The sequence below is a fragment of the Phoca vitulina genome, unplaced genomic scaffold (assembly GCF_004348235.1).
Source record: "Phoca vitulina isolate PV1807 unplaced genomic scaffold, GSC_HSeal_1.0 scaffold1, whole genome shotgun sequence".
Taxonomy (NCBI): Eukaryota; Metazoa; Chordata; class Mammalia; order Carnivora; family Phocidae; genus Phoca; species Phoca vitulina.
The window spans coordinates 6,931,527-6,952,439 of NW_022589704.1; the positions used below are offsets into that span (position 1 = coordinate 6,931,527).

The 20,913-nt window shown below is 53.1% G+C and overlaps 1 protein-coding gene across 5 annotated transcripts in view; it reads right to left on the reverse strand.

Annotated features, from left to right (window-relative positions):
* Positions 1–294: 294 nt before the first annotated feature.
* DGKD (diacylglycerol kinase delta) overlaps positions 295–20,913 on the reverse strand; it is a 115,277-nt gene continuing 94,658 nt past the window's right edge. For all 5 annotated transcript variants that reach the window (XM_032396641.1, XM_032396563.1, XM_032396861.1 and 2 more), the window contains 12 exons: positions 20,458–20,568; positions 18,413–18,509; positions 18,064–18,171; positions 16,942–17,055; positions 15,749–15,883; positions 15,282–15,433; positions 13,522–13,633; positions 13,345–13,437; positions 12,248–12,367; positions 4,693–4,810; positions 3,555–3,685; positions 295–2,378 (listed from right to left, as the gene is read on the reverse strand). In XM_032396641.1, coding sequence (XP_032252532.1) covers positions 2,289–2,378; positions 3,555–3,685; positions 4,693–4,810; positions 12,248–12,367; positions 13,345–13,437; positions 13,522–13,633; positions 15,282–15,433; positions 15,749–15,883; positions 16,942–17,055; positions 18,064–18,171; positions 18,413–18,509; positions 20,458–20,568 — 1,381 coding nt within the window. In that variant the 3' untranslated portion in view covers positions 295–2,288. The remainder of the gene's footprint in view (positions 2,379–3,554; positions 3,686–4,692; positions 4,811–12,247; positions 12,368–13,344; positions 13,438–13,521; positions 13,634–15,281; positions 15,434–15,748; positions 15,884–16,941; positions 17,056–18,063; positions 18,172–18,412; positions 18,510–20,457; positions 20,569–20,913) is intronic.

Below are 20,913 nucleotides of genomic sequence, written 5' to 3' on the forward strand. Positions count from 1 at the left end.
GGAAAGATTTAGAAGGATTAGAGTATTTGCTTACATCACGTGCCCTCAGTAGGCTGGTCCAGGCTGCATGTGATGGAGTCTGAACCTCAGCCCTACCCAGTGCCCTACCTCCTCGCTGAGCTTTTAATTCAACAGACCCAAGAACCCACACCCTAAGAAACACAATGGCTTTCCATTTTGTTCTTTAGCCACACCAATTCACCTTATTTTTAGAGTAAAAACCATAATCCTGAATCCAGTTTGGAAAGATTTGGGCAACTAATATTTTATGTGAAAGCACAAGGAATGACAACAAGAAATCTGACAACGGAAGATTTTATTTATACACAGAACAGCCTATTTACACCCCCAGATCGGGTATGTACACAGCGATACGGGAGACATTTGCTTCCACGGCGGGCACTGTATAAATTAAGATCATAAATATGAGGGGTAAGCCCCACCCGAGGGCACAAAACCTTTTCTCCAAGATTCCCCAGGATCCCCCCCCAGCCACAGCGGGGACGGGTCGGGCCAGGCAGAGAAGCAGCCCTACAGAGGGCGACAGGGCGCCGGCCCCACAGCGATGCACTTCCACGCGACACTCACTTTTACTCCATTCACCTCTAACTTACTAGAATCAGAAAAATGGTTTTTACGTAAACAGTGTTGTTTTCATCACTGACAACACATTAATTTTCAACACCATGCTTGACCCAACCCTCAGGCTTTCCCGAGAGAGGGCCGGGAGGGGCCGGGAGGGCCCGGGGTGGCCCTGCAGCTTCAGTCCCAGCCGCCGCCACCACCCCATCTCGTCGCGTGCGTGCTTGTCCCTGGTCCCTGCCAGAGGGGACAGCGCACACGCCATTCTGGTACCGCAGGGTCGGGTCCCACAGTCTCCTTCCTCAGCCTGTTCTACCTGGAAAGCCAGTGATTTCTGGTGGCCAGATGATCCCTCTCTGCCTTCCATGTCCCGAACGGGCACCGGAACTCGGGGTGGGAAGGCCACACACAGCGGCCCTGCGGAGCACGGGCCTCTTCACCCCAAACCCAGTGCAGCCACTCCGCCCTCGGGACAGGAGCGGGCCGGGCGCCCGGAAGGCCAGCAGCAGGAGCACCCCCAAACCAGAGGCATGGGCCTGGCTGGGCTCACGGAGGAGCCCACCGTGCACACCAGTAAGGGGGGGGCACAGGGGCCTGCAAAGCAAGTGGCAAGTAGAGGCTGTTCAGCGGTGAGCTCCCTAGGCCCCAGGGGTGACCGGATGGCACCGACAGCCCAGTCCCCTCGCACGAACAAGGGGTGAAGCGAGCTCCGGGGGGGAGGTGGCACGGCCCAGGACGCTCAGCTCCGCCCCCCCACTTTGGGGCACAGGGCCCTGGCTGGCAGCCGGACGCCGTTCCCCCGCCCGGCCCAGGAGGGCTGGGGACGTGGGCCGGAGCGGCATGAGACAGAGCCATCCACGTGGTCAGAGACCGTCGGGACGCTGGCCCGGGACCAAGCCCGGGCTCCCCCAGAACGGGGAGGGGAGTCTCCCCGGCGCCCAGGAAGCGCGCTCTCCCCGCAACAGCAAGCTCACGCAAACACGTCCTCTGTCTGTGGAGAGACAGGAGAGGCTACGGCGTCTCGGGGACAGACGTCCCACGTCAGCAGCTTGAGAGGGTACCAACCGGGACAAGGGCCCACAGGCGAACGGGCAGGGGATGTGTCGGCCCAAGATCACAGCCACCCGGTTACTTGGCTTGAGGAGGAGCGGGCTTGCCTCCTCTCCGGGTCAAGTGAAAACGGACGGGCCTAGCGACGCGTCCCGGCGCTCTCAAGCCAGGAGGGGCAGGGTCGCTGTGACCGATGGTCAGTAAACGGGACGACAGCCGCGGGGGGCCCCGCGGGGCTGCTGCCAAGAACCAGGATGGCTGGCGGGCACAGCCCTTTCCCGGGCAGGAGGCTGCCGGCTGGGCCAGGGTCTGCGCGCCCGGGAGATGCCACGCGGTGCGCGAACACGGGGCTCGCGGCGAGGAACCCGCCCGACAAACGCGGGCTGCCCGGGGCCCAGGAGGTCGGGCCCGGCCCGGGGCGCAGGTCAGCGAGAACGGAGAGGTGGTGGCGGCCCGCCCCCCACGCCACCGGGCGGGACAAGGTGCTGTTTCAAAGGTAGCTGTGTTGGTGTGTCCGAGCCCCAGAGCAGTCACAGAAAGGGCATCTGCGAGGCTTCCCGTGTGGAGCAGAGGGAGTAGCACCATGAGAAGGGGCCGGCGCTGGGCCTGGCCTCAGTCGCGGGGGGCACGGGGGACGCAGGCCGACAGGGCCAGGGCTAGGCCTCGGTGGCAGGCGTGCTCCGGCTCAGCTCCTTGATGCCACACAGGATCCTCTTCATGTGGCCCACCTTGGTCACGCCGAGGTCCTGCAACGAGAGGACAGCGCCCTGACGCCGCTTTCTGAACACCAGCGTGGGGGGCAAGATGGAGACGGTGACCCCAGATGGAGATGGCCCACGCGTGACCGGTCGTGCCGACGCCCACCACACCCCCCCCGTGAGCACAGCGTCCCCGCCGTCGTGCAGGACAGACACGGGACGCTGGCCCGGCGGCGGCGGGTGGATGCAGGGACTGGACGAAGCTGCTGTCCAGGACGTCCCCGGGGAGCCCTCGCCCTCTCCGGACGCGGCTCCGGGAGCCCCGGGCTCAGGCTGGCCCGAGCGCACACCCCACGCCTCCGGCGCTCAGGGCCCTGGCGGCCCACGTCACGCAAGTCTGTCGGTGCCGGTTCTCCAACAGCGTTCGTTCACGCCTCTGTGTCACGTACTGGGGGTTCCCGCAATATCTCAGACGGTTTTGCTATTAAATTTGTTGCGGTCATCTGTGGCCAGTGATCAGGACCCACTGAACGCTCAGATGACGGTTAGCGGTTTTTAGCAATCTCGGATTTTTCGCTAAGGTAGGCATGGTTTTGAGATGTCATGCTGTTGCACACTTAACAGACGGCCGTGCATCATAACCACGACTGCCGTGTGCACTGGGAAACCCAGCAGTTCAGACCCGCTTCCTCGCAGGGGCCTGGGACGCGCCCTGCCGCATCTCCGTGGGGTGCCCGCGTGTCAGCTCCAGAGGGAGAGGGACCCGTGTGCTGGGGGCCGACATCACACGGAGCTCTTCGGCTGACTCATTAGCACAGAGCTGTGTCCCCAGTAGAGTTTATTTTTAAGTGGGTTCCACACCCAATGTGGGGCTTGAACCCACAACCCTGAGACCAAGAGTCACACGCTCTACCCACTGGGCCAGCCAGGCGCCCCCCTCAACAGGATTTTTAATGTTAAAATAGTTCATTTGTCCAATTAGGTTAAGAAAAGCAAGGTTCCCCCCATCACGTCCGCTTTGGCCTTGTCTGGCTGCGGCGGGTGGCGACATGACTGCCGGGGCAGAGGTGGTCTCTCGGCCACCGCCACGCATCACCCGAGCCGTGCGCAAGAGAACCACGAGGAGAGCCCTGATGCTGGGACGTGGCTGGGTCAGAGGGAGGGGACAAAGAAGGGAGCGCAGGGAAGCCCGGGGCGGGTTCCCAGGAGACGCTGTGGAAGTACCTTGAGGTCCCTCCGCTCTAGGTGCAGGAGCTCGGAGCCCCGGATGTCGTGTCGCGTGAAGATGTCCTTATACTCACAGAGACTGAGGTGCTCCAGCCAGGCAGCAACCTCCTCTGTCCCCCAGAGGTGAACTGTCAGAGACGGAAAAGCACGGACGCAGTGAGTGCCCAGAGCCCAGCGCGAGGCAGGTGGCAGCCGGCGCCTGAGACGCCCCAGCAGCAGGCATCCCAGCACCCACGCGGCCCAGCAGCAGGTGCCCCAGCAAGGACCCCCACGCGCCCCCAGCAGCCGGCACCCGCCGCCCAGAGCCATGCAGAAAGCAGCGGGGAGCCACCCGCTCTCCAGGGCAGTGAGCTGCGGTCTGTTCCTGCCAGGCCGGCCAGCAGCCTGGCCGTCTCCCCCGGGGCCCAGGAGGGACCAGACCCCGCCAAGCACGAGGGAAACACCAATGTGACTGCTGCCAGGGCCAGGCCGCCCTCCTCTCCAGAGGGTTCACGTCCCTTCCGGTCCACGGCAGGAAGGGAAACAGGCAGAGATTTCACGTAGTAAGAGCCACTGTCACTAAAAGAAACCCAAGTGCTGGACAAACATGCAAAGAAGAAAAATCAGAGGGAGCGACCGCTACCCACCAATCCAAACCCGGAGCTGCCCGGCACCTGAGAGCACTGGAAACAGCCATGCTCAGAGCCCCAGTTTACAGACTCCCCCCAAAAACGTCCTCGAGTGCCATTTTCTATTGACTTCCCCGGCCGCAAGTGCTGGTGGCCTGGGGAAGCCACGAGTCGTCGCTGGGGACCAGCAGCCCCGCACAAGACCGGAGTGTGAGCTCTGTGTCTCTGAGTGTCCTGTCACCTCTGCTGTCCGCCTCCCCCCTCGCACCCCCAATCCAGGGCAAGCAGGCAGCGTGGTGTCAGTCAGCGGAGTCCGCCCCGGGAGCGACCCCGGGCAGGAGCGACAACACAGGGCCAGAAGCACAGGGGCAGTTCCCTAGCCAAAGACAGACACCACGGCGCAGGCCGCGACAGGGGTCGTGGTCGGGGACCACGGGGAAGAGCCGCGAGGCCACGGGAGAAAGCAGAGACCACAAGGTCCCCACAGCCGGCGTGGCCAGCCACAAGGACAGCAGGAGGGCAGGTACCCGGGGCTCCCAGGCTGCTGCGAGCTTCTCTGTTCTTGCTGTTTTTCTCCTTCTTAAACTTCGTCACCAGGCGGAACTTGCCGCTGCGGCTGCGTTTGGAAAGCTCCAGCATCACATTCTGTGGGGGAGGCGAGAGACAGGAGAGTCAGAGCCTGGTGCAGCCAGGCCTGGGCCACGGCAGTCCGAGCGGCAGGGCAGGGGCGGGGCTCGGTCCCTGCTTTACTTACTCTGGTGTCCCCTTGGTTTCTAGGCTTGCAGTGACTGGTTTGTAACGCCTTTTAAAGGTGGTTCCACAGTGATCACACAGTGTCTAATTTCACATTCAATTTCCTTCATTTTATAACGTGTGTTTCTCATGTGATTAAAAAGCTTTGTGAATATTACCTAAATACCAGTACATTCTACCAAGATTATCCAGTAGGTCACAGCTGATCTTCCAGAGCTGCACAAGCAGGCTGGGACTAGCGGGGTGGGTGGGTGGGTGTGTGTGTGACTAGCAGGGTGTGTGTGTGGGTGTGCGTGTCTTTCTAAACAAAGTGTGTGTGTGTGTGTGTGTGTGTGTGTCTTTCTAAACAAAGCGTTTCCAGCACTTCGCGCTCTTTCCTTGGGACCTACTTCCTGAAGCAGCATCGTGGAGGGACGGGGCACAGGGCACGGGGTCCCTTCCACCCCCCACAGGGCTGCCCAGCAAACGGGTGGAGCTCACACTGCCCCTTCCCAGCACAGAAGCTGTCGCAGGGGCCTCTGCCGTAAAGAATGCTCCGCACACACAATACATGAGCCTGGATTTACGTGTGTACACGTCCTACCCCTGTATTCACAAATAAAGCAGAATTTCCCATGTCCCAGGTGCGCCCCAAGGGCCTGGACTCTGCCCCAGGGCCCTGTCCACCGACAACCCCACACTGACCCGCACGGTCAGACTTAGCAGCTTTAGGACACTTTCAGATCTGAAAGGGACATGTGGTCCCGCTGAAAACAGCACAGGGATTTTCATTAGAATCGCACCAAGTCTAGAGTGGGGGGAAGAATACGGGTCCGCACGTCTGGGAACATGCTGTCGTGCCCCCAACCCTCCTGGTCCCCTGAAGGTCCTCCCCTTCGTGGATTTCTGATCAGAAGCGTTTCCGGCTTCAGCTTTTCTACTAGAAAAGAGACTTCTCACAATGGTATTTCTAACCGATGACTGTAGCGCTCAAGGAACTTATTTTTACAAATTTTTTTTTTTTTAAGATTTTATTTATTTGATGGAGAGAGACACAGCGAGAGAGGGAACACAAGCAGGGGGAGAGGGAGAAGCAGGCTTCCCACGGAGCAGGGAGCCCGATGCAGGGCTCGATCCCAGGACCCTGGGATCATGACCTGAGCTGAAGGCAGTCGCTTAACGACTGAGCCATCCCGGCGCCCCAACAAATTTCTTAACTTGGCAAAATTATCAACCATCGATTCTAACAGCTGCTCCATTAAAGACCATTAGTGCCCGGGCGACCAGGCTCTTCTGCACTGAGACTGGCAGGCACCTCGCTCCTCCGTGCTCCCACAGGAGGGGACACCGCAGGGACCCGCAGCAGCTCTCCCACGCGGCCCAAACAGAATCCTACGCCTGACTTTACAATTTCTTTTTTTTTTAATGCAATATGAGGATTACATTTTTTTCTAACTTTTATTATTTTTTTAAAGATTTTATTTGTCAGAAAGAGAGAGCACACACAAGCAGGGGGAGCAGCAGAGGGAGAGGGAGAAGCAAGAGCCCGACGCGGGGCTCGATCCCAGGACCCCGGGATCATGACCTGAGCCGAAGGCAGACGCTTGCTTAACTGACTAAGCCAGCCAGGAGCCCCTACTTCTAACTTTTAATATGGGTATTTTCATCCATTCATAAAATGGGGAAACCAGCAGAATGAGGCTGATTATCAATGTGGTCTTAGTCTCCCCTAAGAAAATTTCAGACACCAAACTATGCCCCCCACAAAGACTTCAGTATGCAAGCCCTACATCGCCCCACAGCACTATCATCACACGGACACCAGCAAAAATTCGTATGTATCTGATGATATCGCATCTCCCGCCTGTTCCGAAGGTCCTTCCTCACGGCGGGTGTGCGTGCGTCAGGACCCTGATGAGGGCCACGAGTGACACTCAGCCCTGGGGCTCAGGGCCTCTCCCGTTACGACCTTCGCCCGCAGAGAAAGCGGCTGTCCGTCCCGTAAGCCAGCTCCCGTTCTGACGGACCGCGGGCGGCTCCCCGGGAGCGGCTGGCCCGACCCCCCGCCCGCGAGGAGCCGCTGATGGGATCCAGATTCCTGCCTCCGGACGGACCGGTCGCGAGCGCTGCCACAGGCTTGCGAATGCCTCCCGCCAGGCGAGGCCTGCTGTCCTCTTTCCGGGGTCAGCGGCTTCTTCCACCACAGGTGCCGCCACCCATGCATGACCCGCCGGAAATCGAGCATTTCCTCAGGGGGGGGGGGGGGGGGGGGGGGGCAAAATGGCCTTTCAATCCCTCTGCACTTTCCACCCAGAATTTTTCATAAAAAATTGCTTTCAATTATTTGATTTAAAGAAACAATTTTGGGGCGCCTGGGTGGCTCAGTCAGTTGAGCATCTGCCTTCGCTCAGGTCATGATCCCAGGGTCCTGGGATGGAACCCCGCATCGGGCTCCCTGCTCAGTGGGGAGCCTGCTTCTCCCTCTGCCCCTCCCACTGCTCGTGCTCTCTCTCTCATGAATAAAATCTCTTTTAAAAAAAAGATTAAAAAAATAAAAAATAAATACACCGTTTTTACGGATCTACTGGTAATACAGAATTTTGAAATCAGATGCGCTAGTTTTTAAAAAAATGAACTGTTTGAAAGTTCGGGGGCGCCTGGGTGGCTCAGTCGTTGAGCGTCTGCCTTCGGCTCAGGTCATGATCTCAGGGTCCTGGGATCGAGCCCCACATCAGGCTCCCTGCTCCGCGGGAAGCCTGCTTCTCCCTCTCCCACTCCCCCTGCTTGTGTTCCCTCTCTCACTGTGTCTCTGTCAAATAAATAAATAAAATCTTTAAAAAAAAAAAAAGTTCAGGAGATTTGCTTCACAATATGTGAATATGCTTAACACTACTTGAACTGTACACTTAAAAACAACAAATATGGTAAATTTTGTGTGTTTCTTATCACAATTTAGAACACAAACTGGGTCAATGTCCACCTTTTCCTAGCTCTGATGAGGTTTTTTATATAGGAAATTACATATTCCTTGACATTTTCCCTTCAGAGATAACAATTTTTTCAAGTTGTCCTGTGGCCATTCTTTTTAAAATGTCTTTAGATTTCAATTTGTATAGTTTAAATTTTTCCTGAAGTTTCAATGGTTTCAGCAAGATTTTAAAATTAGCATTTCTTTGAAAATAGTATAACTTGATTTATTCTCTTATCTATTGTTATATAACCTTTATCACTTCATACTGTCCAAACTTTCCTTGATTATAGGTGCCACAGAGTGATTTAATTTCTTGTACTTTACAGTTAAGCTCTGAACAACGTAAAAGTCAGGGGTGCCAACCCCCACCCATGAAGTTGAAAATCATGAATAACTTCTAACTCCCCAAAGAGCCTTACTAAGTAACATAAACAGTCAATTAACACATATTTGTATGTATATCACATACTGTATTCTTACAAAAAAGCTACAGAAAAGAAAATGTTAAGAAAATCCTAAGAGAAAATACATTTAAAGTACTGCACTATATTTATAAGAAAAAAACCTATATATAAGTGGACCCACGCAGTCCAAACTGTATTGTTCAAAAGTCAACTGTACTTTCAAAGAACTAAGTTGCAGATTTGTCAATTTTTTTTTTTTTTTGCTTTCAAAGAAATAATTGTCCTATTTTTATGCTAGTAGAAATGTGGCACCATGCCCTCCAAGCTTCCCTTTGCCCACTGTACTTCACCCCCATCTCTCCCCTTGCATGGGTGAAACTGAGCCAGAGTCTCAGAGGCTGGGAGTGCTGAGCTGTGAGGCAGCCAGCAGAGAAGGGCGGAGAAGTCAGGAGCCCTGGGAAGCCCAGAGGGCCCCAAGAGCAAGTGTGGTTTGCCTTTCCCTCCCGGGACCCCTGGCTGCAGTTTCTGGCCTTAGGCTCCATGGGATGAATGGCGGCAATAACCCTACCCCAGCCCCACCCTGCTCTGCCCTAAGTGGCTCCAGAGGGTTTCTGGTTTTGCAACTAACCTGCCCCTGGCCCCATCTGTACAACTTCCCACGTGTCACCCTGCACCGTCTCACCGGCCCACAACTAGGAACCCTAGAAACCAGGGCCACTACAGACACGGCTTAAAGGCTTCATGAGGTCAGACATCCAGGGGGACTTGTGCTGGTTTGTTTCTGCAGTGGCTCTACATTTGGTGATATTCGTTTTGAAAATATTTTTAGGCTTAAAGCTCTGGAACCACAATCCCTGAAACAGAGGCTTTTAGTACGAAGACCTGAAAGTCCCAAACAGACCAAGTTGACCGCGGTCACCCTGCAACCAGACGCTGGGCTGCGAGCCTCCCGCTGCAGCAGCTGCCACACTGCCCATGAGCTGAGGAAAACCCTAGCCCTCCTGTCTTCAGAGGGAATCTGCGTACAGGAGGAAGCTGCCCACCGTGGGCAAGGCATGGGGGCACAGGGCCCACCGCTGACAGCTGGTACCACTCCTACTTTGAGTTGGTATCTGAGGTTTCCTGTGGCCCAGCACCGTGCTGCTCAAACCATTCCTGGAAAGGAACCAACTTTAACAATTTCCAATCCATAGTGGACTGATAATTTAATGAAATACAGTAAAATAAACCACTAAAAAAAAAGGAAACCAAAAAAGGACATACAAAGTATAAGCCTCAATTTTTTATTAATTTTCAACAGAAATAAAAGTTTTATTAATTGCTTAGAAGTTTCTAAACTCTTCTTCTCAATGTATATAATAACAAAGAGTTTTCCACTGTCAGTAGTGCTATCTAGAGTATGATCCAATTTTAAAACTGTCCTGTGGGCAAGAGGGAAAAAAAAACATATTCCCTCTTTACAGAGTATAAAATTCTCTCTATGGAGAAACATGATACACACACACACATACATATTTTTTCAATTTTCTTTTGTTTGTGTGCTGTGATAGAGTTTATTTCATTACTCATGGACTGATAGTGATGGTTCACACTACAATTTGGTTTCTGTCACTTTCTCTCATTTCAAGAAGTTTTTGCTTTACAGATTTTATGTAAATTAAAATTAAAATTTGGGGGGTAGTCATTAAAAGAATAGACAGATAGCTTGTATTTCCAAACTACTAGAGGGGACAAAGAGAGTTGTGTGGGAGGAAAGACTTATCAATCAAAAAGGAGAAATTAAAAGAAGCAAAAAAGTGGAACACAAAGCACAAAATATGGGAAAATATACAGATAAATACATCAGTAATCACAACGAATATAAATAGACTGAACTCTTCAGTTAAAATGCAGGGTACCAGACTGAATAAAACCTCAATTTGACAATATGCTATTTATAAGCGAGACACTCCAAATAAAGCTTGAAAGTAAAAGTATGAAAATGAAAATACCAAACAAACTTAAAAAGAATTACTAAGTGTCTTTACATAACAATAAAACCTATATGCACCCAATAACATACTCTCAAAACACAGAAAGCAAAAATAAAACCACAAATGTAAACGGAGATATCTACATTCATGATCAGAGACTTCAATAGTAATTGATAGATAAAAAGACAAAAATAAATCTTATGATTATAAAATTATATTTTACCAATATAAAGTGATCTTTTTATCATTTATTATAATTCTATTTTTATATTAAAATTTACTTCAGATTTTGTATGTTTTCTTAAAATTGTTTTAATCTTTCTGTGTCATAAGTTTTTACTGGGGATGGGAAAGAAAACTGGACTATTGTGATTGGTATGTGGTTAGATTTAAACACAATCTTATAATAATTTGTTTTTAAGAGGAAAAGCTACATCATTTTCTGTTATCTTACTTATACGCTGTTAGCTACATCTTTAGTCCCTTCTTTTTTTTTTTTTTTTAGGTTTTTATTTAAATTCCAGTTAGTTAACATATCATGCAATATTGGTCTCAGGAGTAGAATTTAGTGATTCATCACTTATTACATATAACACCCAGTGCTCACCACAACCAGTGCCCTCCTTAATACCTATCAACCATCTAGCTCATCCCCTGCCCACCTCCCTCCATCACCCCTCAGTTTGTCCTCTGTAGTTAAAAGTCTGTTATGGTTTCCTTACCTCTCTTTTTTTTTTTAAGTCCCTTATTTTCTTTTATAGTGTGGATTATATTTTTTGTTTTTAGAAAACTGATTTGGAAAAACATAAATCTTTTCAATTCTACTAGAAACTACCTTTAAGTTTTTAAAGATATTACTAACTCTGCATTTCCCTAATTATCAGTCAAGAACCTTTTTTTTTAAACCTTCCACCTTCATGTGCCTTCATTCCTGTCCATGTCTTCTTCCCAGCCTCCCCACTCACTGTCCACTTCACAGGCTTTAATAACTTAATCTGGAAATCCTGAGCTATATTATTGTTATATCTATCAAACATTCTATATGTTATTATCTTAGTAATTTTCTTTTAAATGAAAATTTTATATTTATAGTTAACAGTTTAACTAATTTTGATGAGCTTGGCCAGTCCTTTTAAACCAAAATGTCCTCCTATTTTAAGTTACTGAGTTTTGTTGTTTCACTGGAAGGTCTCAGAGTCAGTCTTCCATGCAGGGTTTGCATTTGTCAACAAATGCCTTCATTTCCAGAGAAGAGCAGGGCAGACTGATGCAGCCTTCCTCTGTACCCTCACCTTAACTGCTGCCAACAGCTTCTAACAAACAAAACTGGCGGTAGGCGTGCCAGATGTGTAATGTCTAACAGGTCTTTCTCTTTCAAGACTGTCGTACTCTACCCTAGGATGAACTTTTCTCCTGGCCCACTTCTGTTCTATCCCTGATAAAAAAGACAATCTACAGTTCGCCTTTATCAAGATGCTGCCCACAAAACTGACCATCCAACAAGCACCTCTCCTGGGCTTTTGCAACAACATCCCAGGGTGCAATATGCCCAGGGTCCTATCTGTCCCAGCTGTAGGGAGTATGGCAAGCTGGAGTCTCGAAACACATGCAAAAGTGTGATTGAGTGGAACACACCAACTCTGTCCCTGTCAACAACAAACTCAAGAAGCTGCCATTTATCCAACCAATGTGTCTTCACACCAGGGACAAATGGTGGGGCTAGGCTCAGTCTTCTATCAACTTCCTGGCCACCCCTGCCATCTGTTTCTGAAGGCAACAAGTGCCCAGTCATCAATACTAACTCCCAACTCCTTCCTACCTGCCAGTCTTTTTCTATACCTCCAAGGCGTTTTAATAGAGAAGTCTTAAGAAGCCCTATCAGGGGCTGCAAAATGGACACCATCTTAACCTCAAAGCTGCACAGATCACAGTGATTACAGATACTGAAGGGAGAGCCACTGCATCCAGGGGTGCCCAAGCTGAAGCCCTGTGACCCACATACCTCTTCATCACCAGGCTCCATGGGCTGGCACAGCCAGGGGGTGTCTGCCAGCTTCCTCAGTTGCTGGTCCATCTCTGTGAGAGCAGCCCCAAGCCGCTCTTTCTGAGGGGGATCCAGCTGCTGCTCCAGGCAGGAAGGAAAGAGAGACACAGCTGGTTATTAGCAGTGAGGAGCTGGGGCCACAGCAAAGCCCCCATGCAGGCATGCAGTCTGCACCAGGGAAAATGATCTGTTTCTCAGACAGTTCTTATAAAAATTCCGAAGGAAACTAAGTCATACAGCGCTGGCTAAGGGGCCAAATTCAGAACCTCCCCTTCTAAGTAGGATCAGGTGAGGGAATTATAACTCTTCTTTCATAAGTACTGGAATAAACCAAGCTCATCTGAAAACTGAATGAGCGGCGCTGACACTTCACCAACTTCGGTTTACCCTGAGACCCCTAGGTCAGAAAGAGGACAGGACCAGACCGCCTGCACCAGAGTGCAGGAAATGCTGAGGCAGCAAAGAAGCAGTCGTCACATTCAGAAGACCAGACGATTTTGAAATGAAGAATAGAGGACATGGAAACTAGCTTTTTGGGGTGGTTCTCCAGATGAGTGATCTTCAGCAAATCACTCTACCTCCTTTGACCTCCACGTCCCCATTTTTTAAAACAAGAAGGTTGGCCAGGCCATCCCTCGGGTCTTCCCTATTTTAGCTTCTGCAATTTGGTGAAACCCGACCTGTGCACTTGCCCAGGGCTGACTCTTCAGCCAGGTTGGCAGGGCTGAGTGAGGAAGGGTGACTGCACGTCTGAGAACGGGGCCTGCCTGCCTGGTCACAGGCAGATGGCTCCATGCCTGCAGATTTCTAAGGTAGAATTTCGTGTGCAATGACAAAGGTGGTTCTGTCCATAGGAGTCTTACATGCTAGAGATGATGTGGTTGAGATGTGGCCAGAGGATTGGAGAACCAGCCATATGGCCAGATCAGATGACCTCCATGGCCCCTTCCAACACTGAGTCTAGAATTCTTAAGGCCAGGAATGCCGGGCTAAGATCTGCTGCCCTCTGCACAAAGGTCACTACATGCAGAGTGAGGGCCGGCCTCTCGGCTTACCAGAGCCACCTTCCCAGCCAGCAGCAGTTCCGTCTCACTGCGCAGAGCTTTGATGTTATTCACCATTTCCAGGACAAAGCTGCAGTTCAGCCCCTGAGAGGAACCAGAATGACACCCATGTAGAAGGCCCAAGGGCTAGAGGACTTCAGAGGAGCAAACCCTGAAAAGCACAGGCACCTCTATGGTTCTGGGCTTGCCGTACACTCGGTCCATGGACTTGGAGCTGGCATTGACGGCGTGGGCAAGTTCCTGCTCCATGTCTTGATGGGACTGAGCTATCTCCCGGATACTAGAGAGAAAGAAACACAGCACTCATCAGACCAGAGGAAGGGCAGCCTATAACATCACCTCGCTCGAAGACAGGCCCAGGTCCAGCCCAGGGGGCCAACACAGACACAGCTCAGCCAATGGCAAACAGAGCAGGTCTTAAAGGGGAAATGTGACACCAAAATCCAAGTTTTTCCAGAAACTCAATGAGGGAGGAAAATACCCAAAATGAGACTCACACCCTATAAAATGGCAAGCTGACAGGAAACATGGTTTGCAGGCCTGCTATGTGGGGACAGCTGATCGTTCCTGAAAGGGGACTTTGCCTCCCCACTCTATAAATGAGGATGACAGGACCCTTCTCTATGGGGACGATCCTGGTTCAAAAGGCTCAGACCCCAGGACACGGCCCCAGGCAAGAGCCCCTTGCCCAAGGGACCCACACAGAAGTAGGGTGGTGACAGGGTCAGACACAGCAAGAGCACCAGAGCAGACAGAGGGGGCACTTGTCCTACCCTGGGGAAAACCAGGGGCAGCTGCTGGGCTTTAAACAAGACAGTGATGGCAAGTCCCCACCTGCGGGGCTGCCACAGGCCTTGAGGGGACAAGAATGAAGACAGAAGGAAGCTAGAAGCCTGTTATACAGCCAGGAACTGAGAAAGAACGTGAGAAGTGAAGTCATCAAGCCCAGATACTGATTTGGCCACGGGGGCGGGGCGGGGGGGACGGCGGTGGCAGGAGTGGTGCCGGCTACTTGAGACAGAGGACACAGCGCAGGCCATGCTCTCAGGGGTGTGGACCCAGAAGGAGCCATGGAACCAGAAGTGCCTACAGGAATCCTGGGAGAGCTACCAACCCACAGGCTGAGAGCCTGATGCCGGGGGGAAAGAGGAGAAGAACCGCCCGGAAGGGCAGGCAGAGCCCAGAGCCCGCAGGGCGGCAGTGCTCCCGGCGGGAGCAGAGGAGGAGGAAGCCACACAGCAGCACAGAGGTGAAGTCAAGCAGCACCAGGCCAGCGTGCGGCCTCAGGGGGCAACCAGGGAGGGGAAATACGTTGAAAACCAGAACCAGACGGCGGCCGAAGAGGGTCACGGGATCTGTCAACTGAGAGGGCATAGGTCACCAAGCTGAACGACCCTTCCAGAGCAAGGCACGACGGCAGCCGGCCCCGGGCGGGTGGGGAGAATGGACAGTGGCGGAGTGGGACCACCGTGCCAGAAGGTCGTCCCCAGTGGCTCCAGAAGGCACTTCTCGAAGGCAGAGTAAAAGAAGGAAATGCCTTTGGGTACTGGTGGGGTATTTACTTCCTAATAACTACAAGGTTTGTTTTTTAATAACAAACCTGCTCTCTGGGATAAAGCAGAAGTGGCAGTAAGAATCCAAGATAGGTTTTTACATCTGTGAACTGGCTCTGAAAACACCTGTGGATTTTAAGCTTCCATCTACATGAACTCCGAGCAATCTCTGAAAGTCAGCAGAGATGAACCAAAGCCAAGGGCCCGCAGAAACCCCAGCTGGGCCCTGGTGAAGGAGGCAGACGGGCACATGAGCCCTGGGAGGAGGGACGGCACGCTGGCAGCCCAGCGGTGAACGTGGGGCCCCGAGGCCGTCAGGGGCCCAGGGGCTCCAGCCGGGAGGAGGCTAACTGCACAGGGAAGGCGAGGGCCCACCTGTGGATGAGGGCTCCCGCCGCCTGCCCGAACTGGTCCATCTGGGTGGCCTCTTCCTCAGACAGGATCTCCGGGTGCAGAGAGAAAGATGGAGGGCGAGGAAGTTCACACTTCTGCTTGTCTTCCCAGGACTTGAGCGTGTTCTCAAAGGCCTAGGGCACAGGACGGCGGTATCACACGGTGCACCGCTCCCTCGAGAGGCAGGCACGTGTCCAACAGCAAACACTGCTGGGGTACTCGCTGGACAGCAGCCAGAAAGGGAGAGACACAATTCTGTTTCACACTGAGGAGTGGGAATGGTCCTGGAAATTACACCCCTGTTCACTTAAGCTCTGTCTAACAAAAGCAAATTCCTAGAACGAAACACTAGAAACTCTGGGCCTTCTCCGAGAAGGTGCCAGGTGTGCCCGAGGTGAGCCCTGGGACCGGTGTGTTCTCTCCGGGTCCCCGAAGGCAGCCTTTCTTACCCTATCTCTGGTGAGCGTCTGTGCCCGGTTCTTGTGGATAATCCGAATGTATCCTGGAGGCTGGATCCAGGCCTCTCCGTCCACCTGCACGGGTACGCCCTCATCCCCCAGGATGGAAATCTTCACTGTACGACACTGAGCAAACATCACAGCCGTTACTTGTGCACCGCGCGGAAGCAAGGAGCTAAGGGGCTGTATCTCAGCGCTGCAGGAGCCTTCCTGGCTGCGTGCTCGGGCACACGTCAGCTGACGTCTGGGGGGCATACCACGCCCGCTGCCGACCACCTCTGCGGTTAGAGCATCCTCGTCTGGGACACAGCTCATGAAGCCCACGGGTCTGTCCCACCCTCCCCGTCCCCTCACCCGCTACTGCACCTGAAAGCACAGCGAGAGACCTCAGGGGTCAGAACAAGCACCAGGCCCGGGGTGGACCCTCGTGACCAGCACGAGCCACGGGCCCTGCGCACATGCAAACACTCCCAGAACAGGGTAAACCCCTCCCGACAAGTGGTTAACGATGCACTGTTTCTCTTTTCAACAAAAAACACTGCCCAAGAGTTAATATCATAAAACTCAAACACCCTACTCTACGTGGGGGCAGACTGAGGCTGGAAGGACTGGAAAGCCACTGCATGGGCCTCAGGTGGGCTAAGTTATCAGCGTCCCCACTTCATTATGCATAAAAACACTGCCCACCCCAACCCATCACCAGAAATAAGCCCCCCCCCCCCCCCCTCCCCTCTCCAGCTGGGCCCTAGAGCAGCAGGTGAGACCCCGCTTTCTCCACTGCTCACTGCTCGGCCTCCGTTCCTAAACTCAGGATGCGGCTGCTGAAAGCCACAGACACGCGCCGAGTCCGGTCGGGCCTGTCTCATCTCATCCCACCTCAACAGAAGGCGGCAGGTACAGTGGGCACCCACAAAGAAAGCCAGGGCAGGGAGCTCAGGCAGGATTCAAGGGGGCCCCAATTCTGAACGAGTGTCATCCAACTGTCAAATACAGCAGGGGAGGAAGGGCTCTGGACCAGGAGACAGGGCCGTGGGTGGTCCTGGAAAAGCACCCACTCTCCTGGGCTCTGTGCAAGGAGCGCACTGATGCAGGAGACTGGTTCTGGGCCAGGCCCTGCCTCTCCAAACTCGTGGGGGCCAGACTGCCTCCCAGGTCCCTCCCACCTGCAGGACCACGGCCGGTACCTGGGCGATTCGGTGATGCTGCAGCTTAATGACACGAGACACAGCCATCTGCATGCTGCCAAACACAGCGACCACCTCCAGGATCTTATCATCGAATGACGGAGCTGCAAAAGTCTGCAAGGACCAGTGTTAAGAGCTGACCTCTGCTCCGAACTTCCCCGCACACCCCTCGGTGCTCCCTCTCTGGACTGCTGCTCTGGTTAGAGACAGACGGGGGCGCTACCAGGGTGTGGTGTGTCCTAACTGAGAAGCAGCTGTGGGGCGAATGCGTTACTGAGGGGGTTTCTAGGAGAAACCCCAAAACCAGCTGTGGGAATCAAATCTCTGAGCTGCCACTGACTAGCAGTGTGACCTTGAGCAAGTCACTTAACTTCTTTTGTCCTCGGTCCCATCATCTGTGAACCAAGGCTAACACTGGTGTGCTCTTATGAGGACCGACGTAATGCATGCCCAGTGCTTTCAACAGCTACCAGAGCATCTCAAATGTGCAGTTCACGTTCACTATTTCTGTTAGCTATTATGTATGAAGGAAACCACACCCCTGGTTAAGGGCCATCAAGGCCTCCCACAGTTCTTAGCAGAAATTCCAAACTTCTTCCCTGGATGACACAACCCCACATGGTCTCAAACCTGTCTGCATTTCACCCACTGCACATCGTCAAGGAACGTTCTCCGTGCCACATCCTGTCTCACCACTAAGCCTTCACGTACGCTGTTCCAGCAACTCCCTGGAACAGCCTCCCCACCCCGTACCCTACCCCCACCTGACCTGGCCAACCCCAACTCTTCTTTCAGGTCTCAGTATAGATATCCCCTCCTCTGAGAAGCCTTCCCAGACTGCCCCAAATTGGGAGTTGGGCCTGGCTTCTGCATCACGCCTATACCCCTGACCACATCTGTCCTGCTCGGCTTCTCTTCTCATGGGCAGGGGGACCCTATCTGTCTTGTTCTCCACTGTACCCCGACTGCCAGCACAGGCGAGGAGTTCCGTCCCTACCCCTGCACCACTAACTGAGCCCTAAGAGGCAGAATGCTCCATTGGGGCCTGAAGTGGTGGATACTCCTTGAAGAGATTACCCACACCCACCTTGGGCCCATGCCACCCAGGACCCCAGTACGTACATCATCTTCCTTGGTGCCCCCCCAGAAGTTTGTCCCTCCAGCATAGCTGGGAATGTTGAGGACAGCAATCCCCTGGAGGCTGGGGAGTGGGATGGGTCGCCCATCACACTGCGCAGTAGAAATGCCAGAAAAAGAAAAAAAAGAAAGATGCACAGCATCGACCTGGTCCTTCTTCACTAGCAATCCCCCTCCCACCCCCATCCCGGGCTGAGGAGGCCACGGCCACAGCTGAGCTCTCACCGAGGGCCCAAAAGGGCAGAGGGAGTCCCCACCCAGCTAGGAGAAGGGCTAAGAGGAGACCAGACGGGCCCCTGACTGCCTGCAATTGCAGGAGAGCCCTCCCGCTCACCTCCAACAGGACCTTCTGCTCCAGGTTCTTGTAGGTTCTGTGCAGCAACTCTTTGGTTCCAAGGACTCCGTACCACATCATATTCTTGGTCCGACTCCTGCAGGTAGAAAGCAAAGAACTGACAGGACCTCAGCTCTCTCCCTACAGTGAGCTACAGCTGTCGGCGCGAGCCGCAGGAGCGCATCTGATCACACGGCGCTCAGACGCGGCGGCCACTCTCAACACAGACACCTCAAGGGAAGGAAGGACATTTCCTCGTTAGAGGTCTGTGTAAGATACGCATAAAAAAATACATCTGTTGATGTAAAATTCTGCTGAAAAATAACACTCCCAAGAAAGTAACTTACAGACATTACAGAACCTCACAAAAAAACCGATAACTAGCTATGAAATTATGCTTACCATGGAAAATCTGGGAAGTGCAGAAAAGCACAAAGGAGCAAATAATCCTCACAATCCCCACCTCTGTACGTATTGATAATAAAAAAAACTTCAGTGTACTTCCTCAGTCTTTCCGAGGTATGTGACTTACAGGTGAAAGAGCCAGTCTCCAGTCTCCTGACTGACTCTGTTCACTTGGCCCCGCAGCCTGTGTCTCGAGGCGGGACTGACCCCAGTGGGGCACCTCCCCACCGTCGCCGGACAACTTAACCCCTCCGACTGGACCCAGCCACTTCCCACTCCCGGGCTCTGTCAATCATGTGGCAGTCGTCCCTTCGCACACACCTCTTTACAAACGTTTCCAGTTCCTTCTTTAAGACAGACTCCTAGAAATGGAATTCCTCTTAGACCTTTACAAAGCTCTTGCTACAAACTCAAGGAGTATCCTATCAGTCCCACAGTTCTAAAAATGTATCATGCATGGCCCTGTTCACCTATTTTACGCTGTTAAACTATGTGCACTGTAATGCCTTTTCAGTTATTTTTGAACACGGGTATTTTTAAATGATTCGGGCTCACCACCATAAGCCGTAGAACAGAGATGTCCCTGGGGGCTTCGGAGACAGTCTCCGCCACTCACGAGCCCCAGAGCTCAAAGGTTTCTTGAATTCTTATGCTTGATTTCGTTTTCCGAGAAATTTCCAACTACACAGAATTTGGGTGATCACCAGAGCAAGTCCTTAGGTGTATGAGCCCCTCCCACCCAGCTCCCCCAGTGTCACCCCTCCAAGTGATAATGGCACCAAATGAGCAGGGGGCACACGGAGCCAAGTGTGCAGGCTCTCCGGCAAGGGACCGCCCCCCCCGACTCCGACGTCATTGGCTGTCTCTGCCCAAACTCGTGGCAGCTTCTCCCTCGCTAGTTCTAGAATGTCAAAGCTCAACAGTCTCCTCCTCCAGGGGATTACTGAGGGGTGAGGTGGGAGATGTTAACTCCCTGCTTCACTTCTCATGTTCCCATGGAGGAGATGGGATCTCCACTTCAACCCAGGAGGAAACTGCCCATTTCTCTCCATCCCCTCCCTAGGCCGGCAGGGGTGAGCAGAGGTCATTTAGGGGAAGAAACTGAACACCTCCAGGGACACCCCTCGGGCCTCTCATGTGGCTATCTTTCCGTGGAGGGGCATCCTCTCAGGGGCTTTGTGGGGAGCCGACAGGGCCGCCCAGCTCTGCCCGGTGGTGAGGAACACACAGAGCCGCCACCAATGCTGCCGGGGACTCACGCGTCGAGCAGAGTCACTTCTTAGCACACTCTGTCACCTGGCCCTTTACAGCAGCACCGTGGACTTACGACTCTCCAGACCCAGACCCTTCTGACGGACCGCACTCACTCATTTTCTCATGTGGAATCTGCCGTGACCACGCCAACCCTGGGGGGGGGGGACGCCTCCTCCAGGCTGGCCTCCTGGACTCTGACCTGGTTCCACCCACATCTTCTAAGAGCACCTCCCTTCCCGACAACAAGGCATTCGGGCTTTACATGTGCCTTCTGCCTTGGCACTCTGCGCACCCTTTGCGTCGCTGACTCCTGAAGTCACCTCACTCCCGGGAACGAGAAGCAAGGACGATGCAAAGGACAGGTATGCACACAAGCCGCTGCCTACCTGCACTTCTCGGGGTGCTCATCACGCTTGTTGTTGAAATCCAGGGATATCTTCGCATCCAGGCCGATGCCAAAGTAATTGTTCATGACGCACTTCTCTGTGTAATACTCTCTGCAAAGGGGGTTTCAGACCAGTGAGAACCACCCGGTCACTTCAGCCTCCCAACCTGCAAGCATTTCTCCCTGAGGGCAAAACTCATGCCTTGTCCTTCAGGAGCAGCTTTACTGACCTAGAACTCACAGACCACCCGACGTACCCATTTAGAGTGTAGGACTCGGTGATTTTTAACGTACTCGGTCATGTAACCATCACTACTATCCATTTTAGGACATCTCATCACCCCAAAAGCAAGCTGCCCCCCCTTAGCCATCAGCCCCCAAACCCTCCCTAGCCCTGGCAACCATGAATCTGCCTTCTGTCTCCATGGTGTGCCTACTCTGCAAGTTTCATATAAGT